Source organism: Spermophilus citellus (genome assembly GCF_964194105.1).
Source record: "Spermophilus citellus genome assembly, chromosome: 7".
Taxonomy (NCBI): domain Eukaryota; kingdom Metazoa; phylum Chordata; class Mammalia; order Rodentia; family Sciuridae; genus Spermophilus; species Spermophilus citellus.
The window spans coordinates 55,446,277-55,457,256 of NC_138188.1; the positions used below are offsets into that span (position 1 = coordinate 55,446,277).

Sequence of the window (10,980 nt, forward strand, 5' to 3'; positions counted from 1 at the left end):
GAAATTTTGTGAAATGCTTAACGAGACTTCAATGAATGAAGTATATTGGTAAGTGCTCACAGTTCTGCTACCGGATGTTCCTATTTTGGCTTTGAGACACGAAGGATATGACTCCCCTCCCCGCTCCCAGTACTGGGAACTGAACCCAGGGCCTTTGTGTATGCTAGGCAAGAACTCTGACACTAATGCCACTGAGCTATGTACCCAGCCTGAAGGATACGACTCTTAAATCTAAATGTGCATCAGCCAATCTTCAAAAAAATCAGCACACTCATAATCCAAAAAGCTTTAATAAAAGTTTAGTTATAGATGTAAAGGCACATTATTCAGAGTCAAGAAACTTGGGTCATATTGAAGAGAACAGTGACTGCATCTGCACAAAATCATGTTCACATACAAGCCACAAAAATTATCAAACATGCTATAAAACAAAGAAAGCAAGGGAGTCCAGAAGGATGTGGAAGGTTTTCACAAGAAATTGAAGCAGCTCATTTGATGGCCTGCACTAAAAGGGAGCCTCAGATTCTAAAAGGCAGAGAAACAGTCCCCAGTTCACCCTTGCCCCAGAAGATGGAGGAGGCAGAACATGACAGAAACAACGGAGTACCAAGAAAAGTGGTCAGGAGTCTGACTCACGTGAAAAGATCAGCACACCCTTTCCTGTTCTGACTAGTATGAGGACAGTGGACAAAGAGGTAAAGGAAAGGCTGCTCTGAGAAGACACAGGGTCACTCAGTCTTGTCAGGGCCAGCCTTGCTTACCTTCCATCAACTGTGGACAGACAACAAGTCTCACGCACCTACTAGAACCTTGGCAGACATGTTGCCCTTTTTTTTTTTTTGGAGCACTGGGGATGGGAGCCAGGGCATCACGCATGCTGGGCAGGTGCTCTACCATTTGAGCAACATCCCCAGCCCAACATGTTGTTTTTAAACCCCATATCATGCCACTAATTTATATGATAAATAAAGTTCCCTTTGTGAGGTGGTAATGAGACTTCCATTAATTGAATTGTCATTATAATTAAAAATGATTTCTGATTATACTTTCCTAATTAACATGCAGAGAATATCTTTGTTTTGTAAATGCAGAACACATACTTAATGGAAAAGAGTGGTCCAGATGCCTGCAGGGGACCCTGTGGCAATTTCAAGTGTGCTTTTCTGACACTGTTCTTTGTTCCCTGGTAAGACTCTCTACTGAGAGAGAAACAGGACATCACTCAGATCTTAAAATTTTTGTTTTTCACCCTTGAGTGTAGCTCAGAGACTGATGGTTCCTTCAGGCCTTCCTGCAGCGCTCTATGGGGATGAGGCCTTGGACATACAGGGAAGACTAAACCCCATTTCTACCCTTCTATAAAACTCTTCTTTCTCAGCATCCCACTGTGTCTCTGTACTGTCTCAGGCTGATGTCAAAAATCAGCATCTGAGTTTTTCAGATCAGTACCTTTCGTTCACCTCTTTAAAAACAACGAAACACAAATCAAACTTGTATGGTAGGAAGGATATTTGCTTATAATGTAATGAAGAGGGTCTTCCATCCCCCATGTATAATTTATCAAACGAAATGATAAAAAGTGACAAGCATTGGTTATATTATTCTTGTTATTTATAAATGTATATGACAGTGTATCTCTTAGTTACTTTGGGTATATGGGAAAAATTAATCCTTGTGAAAATATTATTAATAATCACACAAAATTGAGTACTACTTAAGGCAATTAACCATAAGCCAAACTTCAGCAATATGGTAAAAACTACTTTACATACAAAGAAAAATGCATGAACTTCCTATAACAATATGGGCATATAATTAAAAAAAACTCATACTCACTTTACATTATTCTGTGGCTAGTAACATCATGAGGTGCTTTTAAAAGTCAGAAATATTGTACTATTTAGAAATACTCTGAATAGGAAAGGAAGTAGCTGTAAATTTTATTCTCAAAATTGATCAATAAGGAAGAAAATAACAGTTAAGCAGACAAAAAAAAGTACCAAAAAACAGGGTATTACTCATATATACAGAAGATATGAACAGTATAGATTCATTTCTAGTTGATTCAATCCTATTTACACATTTAAAATACAAAATTACATTTCAATCTGTAAAGAAGCTGACCACATTTAGCACCAGGAAAGGAACTTGACTTTAGCTTCTGATCATGACCTCAATATCCTGGAATAGGAAAAGAAATTTCATGGAATCTAGATGCATTTATCAACACCAATTAATAAAAATTAATTCTGAAAAGTAATTCCTGAATGTCACCCATTCACAAATGAGTCAAAGGCATTAGGACCTTAACACTTGGTACTACTTGATGTTTCGAACTACTCTCCTACAGTGGTTTGTTTTCATCTCCTCCAAGGCTTGTTCCAGTTGCTGAACTAAATGAAGTAGGGTGGCTGGGTCTGTCTGCAGAACTTTGGTGTTGTGGTCTCCATTCTGATTTAGGTGTAGTTTTATAGTCACTGCCGGTTTAATCTGTTGCCTGAGACTTCTGCTTGCAAGCTTGATGGTAAATAGAATAAGAGCACAATACTATTTAATAGACATGCAGAATATGAAATATTTATAATTACCTCACATTATACACTAAAATCAAATTTAAGATGATCACAGACTTCAAAATGAAAAGTAAACTTTTAAAACATTTGGAGAGAAAAAATGAAAATATAGATGAAACCTGTGGTATAGAAAAATTTCTTAAATGTCATACAAAATGTGCAGATCATAAAGACAAAACCAATGAATTTAGTGAATTTAATAAATTTTCTTCAAAGAGAACTTGAAAAAATTGGCAACATGTCTATAATTAAAAAAAGGTTAGTATCCAGAATGTATGTCAAACTCCTCTGATGTAGTAAGAAAAAAAAACAAAATCCAAGAGAAAAATGAATTTTTTTCTGAAAAAAATGAAGATATGAATAAGCATTTTCACAAAAGACAGGTAAACATAGAAAAATATGTTCACCTTTATCATACATCAGGAAAATGGTTAAAAAAAAAAAAACCTCATGAAATACAATTTCACATTCATCAGACTGTAAAAACTGAAAACCTAACCATATGAAGCACTGCAAACAATGGTAACGAAAACTCTTGCTCATTCTAGTGAGTGCGGTGAGAGATCACTTTGAAAACAATATGCATTATCAGCAATTCTACTCCTAGGCAGACACCTTCAACTCTTACACATATACATTTTATTCATAACAGTATTTGTTTTCAAGAGCCCAAAACAAAACATTTCAAAAAATCAGAAACATCTCAATAGAATGGAGAAACTGAGAATATTCACACATAATGAACTGTTCACTAAATGGCAGTGAAAAGAAATGAACTACAGCAACATAAAGTACTAGCATGTGTGAAGCACTAGATTCAATCCTTAGCACCATAAACAAACAAAATAAAGGCATGCTGTCTATCTACAACTACAAAAAAAATTTGTTTAATTTAAAAATGTCACAGAATATATGAAATATTTAAAAATATACAATTTAGAGACAAAAAATATTTTAAAAAACTATAAAGAAGAGTAACAAAAAACTCAGGATTAAGATTTTCCTCTAGGTGGCTGGGGAAATAGGGGTTAAAACTGGGAAGGGCCCAGATGACTCAAAAGTACTGATTTTATTCTACTTGCTAAGTTAGGTGATGGGTAAACATGTATTTGTTTCATTATTCTTCTTTAAACTGGGACTCTTACAATCTTTTGTGTAATATGTTCTAAAGTGTAACAAATAAGCACTATTGACATATTTTCAAAAGATAAAAAACACAAAACTATAAACAATGATAAACTTGAAGGGATGGCACTCAACCCCAGTGTAACAGAGTTCTCCAAAGACCCTCCTCCAGTAAAGAATCAAGGACCACTTCACAGCAGGAGCTGCGTCAAGGGACAGGAGTTGTACGATGAGCCTTGAAATATCTTACTACACAAGAAAGCTGTCAAAAATTATTATAGTCATATCAGAAGGACAGGAAGTCCACTTGAAGAGACTTCTCAGTAAGAACAAATCTAAACTTGAGATTTTGGGATTAATTTAATAATAACAGAATATTCTAATAACTTCTTCTAAATAATTCTAGGTGAGATACTTATCCAAGGCTGCAATTTTAATGTTTTAAAAAGTTTGCAATTAATGAATTTGTTTCCAAGATAATTTGGAAACAGGCCAATCCCTTTGGACGAACTAGTCCTTGAACAAAAAATAGTATTTAATAAAGTGAAATATCTCTTAATATCATTTCCTAGTACAGAAAATTATAGATACGATATGCAAACTGTGACTGAAAATACTAGTTATTCATTCAAATGTACACCGTTTATTTTTGTGGGTTTTTTTGTTTTGCTTTTTCCTCCTGCATCTGTATTGACAGGGATAAATGTATTTAAGTGTGTAATTAATACATTTTTTGTTGAAAGATTTAAAATCAATTTATCCATTTTTTTTTTTTTTTTAGAAATGATATCTAAATTCCTTGACAGATGAGAATCTATGTCCTTCCTTTCCTTTACATTTAAGCATACCATTCTTTAAAAATTTTAGAAAAGGCCAGGCACAGTGGTACATGCATATGATCTCAGTGGCTCTGGAGGCTGAAGGCAGGAGAACAGCAAGTTCAAAGCCACTCTCAACAACATAGTAAGGTCCTAAGCAACTTAGTGAGATTCCGTGTCAAAATAAAATAAAAAGAGCTGGGGATGTGGCTGAATGGTTAAGTGTCCCTGGGTTCAATCCCTGAGACAAAAAAGAAAAATTACAGAAATTAGTTTAACATCCTAACAAACATGTAAGACATAATTAGGCCTCATTTTTTCCTCAGAAAGAAGTTAAATGACATTCAGTACTACAGGATAAAGAACAGAAGCCCACATGGTCCACTGATATGAATTTATTTTTTAATGGGGATGAAATTCTGTCCTTCCTGTGAACATAACAATAACAGTAAATTTAAACTAAAATGTTGTATGTCGATGCAACTTAGGGGAAAAAATGTTTAGTCTGAAGAACTACATCTCAAGGCCCTGAAGAGGGTAAAAAAAAAAAAAAAAAAAAAAAAACGTAGGTAACAGGATACATAGGTCATGTTTCACTTAAAGTTGTTACAAGAATTTAGCCCTCTACTTGCCGCAGAGCAAGTGCTATAATATGTGAGCAGGACAGGAAAAGGATGCTTTGATGCAGCTATGAATGAACTAGCCCCCAAAGCAACATTCTTCCGCATCAGTCCCAGATGCATTCAATGTACATACGCTATTAACAAGGGCATCAATTGTGCTGATAATTTATGAAGTCTGGGGAAATGCTCCTACAAGAAGCTAAACTATAATGATTACTTTGTTTCCCATGAACAATCACACAATAATTAGATGGTGACTGTCCATTCACCACCAGTCTCCATGAGACAAGTGAATTTACTCCCAGATGAAAGGCAGCATGTCCTGTTATTCATTTCCTACCCATTTGACTGGTGTGATCTGTCATGCTTTCTTCCCCCAAACAACAAAATCCACTCCAGTCAGAACCCCTTCTAACAGTTTCATCTAATGAGCTCAGGGACTCCACTAGTCCTGAATAGCTTTTTCAGCTTTAAGTTTATTTCACCACATGTGGCAGGTCCCTCAGTATCTCCTCAACGTTAACCTGCACTCATCTTCATGTTCATGCAGCAACTCAAAGTCACTTCACTGGGCAAATGAAGCCTCCAGTTTAACTCGATTTCGTAATTTCTAACTTCTAAAAATGTCTTCATAATGGAAAATCAAAGTAAATCAATAGGGGCAGGGGCTGGGGCTGGGGCTGAGCAGTAGAGTGCTCGCCTAGCATGGGCAAGGCCCTGGGTTCGATACTCAGCACCACATAAAATAAATAAAATAAAGGTACTGTGTCCATCTACAATTAAAAAAATAAAGATTTTTTTTTTTTAAGTAAATCAATAAAGCCCAAAAAGACTCCATGGGCTACTGAGGCCTTAAAAAGTCCTAAAAGCCAGAGAACACCCATGCAAGAGTCATAATTATGTACAAGATAAATTACTGATGGACCACCTAAGCATGACCACCCCCATATCTCCACCTGGTTATTCAAAAGATCTAAACATACAGGTTTAAACACATTGATGAAACTTTTATGTGCCAGGTACAGAGCTGGGCACACAGTATCTGCTGTCAAGGAGCATGCAGTCTGGTTTATACCATATCCTGTGATCATGGCTACTCATCATGCTGGATTTTAGTTTGCTTTTTGGTCTTCTTTTATGAAATTGTGATGACTTAAAGACAAGTATATTTCTTCATTGCTACACATATTTATCAACTTTCTGTTACTGTGACAAAATATCTGAGATAATCAACTTATCAGGAGAAAAGGTTTATTTTGGCTCAAGGATTTTGCTTCCAGAGGTCTGAGTTCACCTTTAATTGGTTCTGTTTTTTATGGGCCTGTGGCTCATGGTGGGAGCACCTGGTAGGCAGAACTGTTTACCTCATGGAGGCAGAGAAACAAAAGAGAATTGGAAAGGGGCTAGAGTCCCAACATCTCCTCAAGGGTATACCGCCAACTGCCTAACTTCCTTCCATCAGACTCCATCTCTTCAAGTTTCCATCACCTTCCATCAGCACCACAGGATGAGCAAGTCTTTAATACACAGGCCTGGGTAATACACAGAGCCAAACCACAGCACTATGTCTACAAGGCCTGGCACGCTCCAGAAATCCAAGGAATGGTTTGATAACTGAATGGACATATGGTAGCATCAAATGATAAAAATGGTCTTTTCTGTGGTTATCTACATATACTAAGGATGCTGATGACAAGAGAGCAACCTCTCTAAGCCAGCCACACTATCCCAACCGAAAAACCTCAAAATACAGCATGACATGTACAGCTTTTTTCTGTCCAAATCCTAAGCCTTTCATCTTCTCAACCCCTAATGGTCCCCAGTGTAAAATGCTACTCTTACTTCCAGTGACATTGTATTGTGATATGGTTGTTCCTCTCTGAAACTATTCTCCCTTTAACCACCAGCATTTCTTTTTTTTTTTTAATTTTAAAAATTTTGTTCTTTTTAGATATACAGGAAAGTGGAGTGACCAGCTCTTCTTTCTATCAACCATGAGTAACCAATGAGATTCAGTTCAGCTTTCAGAGAAATCACTCTCATTTGTGGTCTGGAACAAGTCTTGTATGCAAGTTCTACACCTATCTCTTCATCTGCTATGGACTGAGGCATACAGGGAAGAGGCTGTCCACAGCTGGCACATGGGCACTTCCTCAACTGTAACAGGGATGAAGGCTCAGCACAGGTGCTAATGCAGGCAGGAGGCAAAGTGGTGGCAGGAATGTGTCAGAGTTCTCTTCTGATTTAGAAGAATGTAGAAATATAGGAAATGCTGAGACTTTGAAAAAAAGAGCGCATACAAGACATGCATGCTCCTTGCTATCCCAGGTTAACAGCTCACTGTGTGCTGTATAAAACGGGTACTATAGGAGTGAAATGGCTTTCCAAAATGGAAACACAGGTGCGTGAAAAGGAAAACACAAATGCCACTAAGATTAAACTGTAACTAGCAGCACAGGGAACTTTTCTCAGAGGGAGGAATCATTTTAAGCAAAAGCCAGCAAACCACGTATTTCTGTAAAGAACCAAATAATAAATACTGTAGGCTTTGCAGAACCGCACAGCTTCCAGCACAACTAATTCAACTCTACCTTGTACTCAAAAGCAGCCATCTACAATATGTTAGCAAATAAGCATGATTATGTTCCAATAAAACTTGACAAATAGGCAGCAAGTCAGATCTGACCCACAGGCCACAGTGGACTGAGCCCTGATGTAACCTGATATGTAAAAGGATAAGGAATACAATCAGAAGTAATGGCAAGGCAGGGGGAAGGTATTTCATAGAGAGGGAAAAATACATAAAGCCCCAAGTTCTTCCTACTTCTAACCCCCACTTTCATTCTGGTCTGCCCAAGATACCAGATTAATTTTCTTAAATGTGACTTTCTTTTTCTTTTTTTAGAGCTTGTGGTTCTCTTCCTTTTTCTAAATGTTACTCTCAGTTATCCAAGAATCTACAAGGGCTTCCTATTTATTGTCTGTGATGTTAAGTCTAAACTCCAACTGAATTTCTAATCTATTTGATCACTTTACCTTAATTCAAATCATGAAGAGTCTATTCTAACAGCTGTTCACAAACAGTACTTAGTATTATTTGGGTGAAAGGGAAGCTTTTAAAAATTCTCATGTCCAAGCCAAACCTCACACCAATAAATCAGAATCACTAGGGGTAGAACATAGACATTATAAATTTTTTAAAGCTCCCCAGGTTATTCTAATGTGCACCAAGTTTAAGAACCAGAACAGTATACCAGATATTTGTATCTTTTTTTTTTTTTTTGGTTAAAAAACTTTCTAGATAATGCCAGTACACACTGAACTATGCAAATAAATAAATAAAGATTTTTTTAAACACTCAGTTGGTATCTTTATTTATGTAATTATATTCTTTTTTCCCCTTCAGGACCTTCTTTATAACTACTTAAATCTCTTATACCTTTTAGTGCCCCAAAACATTTAGCATAGCTGTTATCAGCCAATGGATCATATTCGACAAACATCTACTAACTTATCTTTTACTGCATAATAAAGGGCTACATGCAATAGTTTGAAAATTAATTAACTAATTGATAAATTTGTTTGAGATGAGGTCTCACTATGTTGCTCTGACTGGTCTCAAACTCCTTGGCTCAAGTGATCCTCTTAGTTTACCCCTGAGAGGAGCTGGGACTACAGGCATGTGCCACTATGCCTAGCCTTTCCTTTTATTTAACTATGTGGCTTTAAAACAAGTGAAAGATAAGTTTCATAAAAATAATTTTGTGCAAAAGCTAGAGACCAAAGAGTATTTAACAAATCATTCCAAAAGTGGAAAGAGAAAAAATGAGTAAACTCTGTGTGTTAGAAACAAGGATGCTGGTTACCTTTGAAAAGGACAGAAGAAGCAATAATTAGGAGGAGGCAAGGAGAATCCTTCTAGGATACTGGTGATGCTCATGTCCATTTCATGGAAATTTCCCCACGACCTAATTCATTATGCTGTATGCTTACTTATGTATTTCTTATATATGTGTTATATTTAAGGAGAAATGTTTTTAAAAAGTTAATACCACCTAAAATGTCTGCTAACCATTTGCTTTGCTAAAGTAATCAAATTAAGTTAAATTGAACACGTTAACAAAAGAAAATGAACTATTTGTGAAATGGTCTGAAAATGAACATTGATTAAAAAACCAGTTTCAAATCAGAGTTTGGTTGACATGGTAAAGAATACAATAAGTAGGACACAATCTTTAAATAATTCTTATTCTATGACAGGTTTTTAAAAACACACACACACACACACACACCTGTACATCTAGTCGCCACTCAAGGCTGTGGTAACTGGGAAGGCTGGGTGCCAGTTCACCCAGAATAGTCCTGATCTCTTTTCTGTTGTCCAGGTAAAGCTGAAGCAACAATTTGTTCAGTTCTTCAGAGAATCCCAGAACAAAAACAGAGTCTTGGAAATCCACTTCAGAAATCTACAAATGAATTGAATTGAACAGAACATCAAAATCTATTTTTGTCAGGTAAATGATAAAATACTTGTTATACACAAAAGATATATCTGATATCCCTAATTCACTTGTCTATAACATTCTTTATAGATGAAGATAATCATTATTTACTATTCCAAGATCTGAGTTACTGTCACATAAAAAATACTTTTTTAAAATATAAAAAGAACTAAGATGCCCAATATTGCCTCCTATACTGCTGATGTGCAAGGAAAGTAGATCATTTCCTTCCTCCTCCTCCTCATAGGTTCCGTCCCCGGCCTACGGTCTGGGCAACACTGGATGCCACAGGAGCCCTCACCATGAGCTTGGAGCTCTCGGTGAGCAGGTAGGTCAACCCTTCCACACCATGCTGGACAGCGTCGCTGCTCACGTTGAGCTTCCCTAAAAAAAAGGAAAACGAATAAATCAATCACCGTGCGACGTTCTTCTTTTTGTTCAAATTCCTACCTAAAAATAAGTATTTTAACTCGGCCTCTGGCTTTCTCCTCTGCTGGCCGGACGCCTTCCGGACTTCCAGCTCAGTGCAGGTCCAGCACGCGCAAGCGCACAGCCGCTGGCCCAGAGGGCTGGCCCGCGGGGGCCGCGCCCCGAGCCGCACCCGCTCGCTGCCCGGCCGGCCAGGAACGCCAGAGCCGCAGCTGGGGACCCCCAACGCCCAGCGATTCCGAGGGGCGGGCGACACTGTGCTCCCCTGGAGCCGAGGAAACGACTCACGGAACTCCGGCCCGCAGCCCGCGCCCCGCCCACCCTCACCCGGCACCCCGCGGCCCGCCCCAGTCACCGAGGCTCCCGCCCTCCCCGCTTACTGGCGGCGCCCTCATAAACCTTGGGGTTGGTCCCTCGCCTCAGGAACTCCACCGCGATCCGCCCGAACTCCACCACCACTGAAACGGAAGTCGGCAGGCCGTGAGCGCCCAGCGCCCGGCCTTCTCCCCGCACCTCGCCGTCGCCACACCCTTACCCGCGCTGTCCACCTGCGGCAGGAAGGCCAGGTGCTCCTTATGCTCCTCCGACAAGTCCAGCAGCATCTTCGCTGCACACCCTTTTTCACCCAGCAGCGCCCTGGTCTTGAGCGCCACTTCCGGCTCCCGCGTCCAGAGCGAAGAGGGTCCGGCGCGGCAGCATCCTAAGTTTTGGGTTCCGGTCTACGACGGTCCTAGACTCGAGCGCCCCCTGCGGCGTATTCTGGGATTGCGGGTGGAGGTGTCCGACTAGAGGAGTCTAGAGGCAAAGCCTAGCGCAGGACGCTAGGCTGTACCGGGAAATGGAAACTGTAAAATCCGACACCCCCGCCCCCGTCACGTTTACAATACAATACATTTACAATATCAATAGC

At 38.9% G+C, this 10,980-nt stretch overlaps 1 protein-coding gene across 2 annotated transcripts; it reads right to left on the minus strand.

Moving 5' to 3' along the window:
• Window positions 1-392: 392 nt before the first annotated feature.
• On the minus strand, window positions 393-10,731 carry LOC308653677 (COMM domain-containing protein 2). Of its 2 annotated transcripts, XM_081302325.1 has the most exons (5): window positions 10,606-10,731; window positions 10,451-10,528; window positions 9,943-10,025; window positions 9,432-9,605; window positions 393-2,517 (listed from the first exon to the last, which is right to left on the minus strand). In XM_081302325.1, exons 1-5 carry the CDS (start codon window positions 10,670-10,672, stop codon window positions 2,320-2,322), a joined length of 600 nt encoding a protein of 199 aa, XP_081158451.1. In that variant the 5' UTR covers window positions 10,673-10,731; the 3' UTR covers window positions 393-2,319. The 2 variants fall into 2 exon arrangements, with proteins under 2 accessions (XP_081158451.1, XP_081158452.1); XM_081302326.1 differs by lacking the exon at window positions 10,451-10,528 and having other exon boundaries at window positions 10,606-10,727.
• Between the last annotated feature and the right edge of the window lie 249 nt (window positions 10,732-10,980).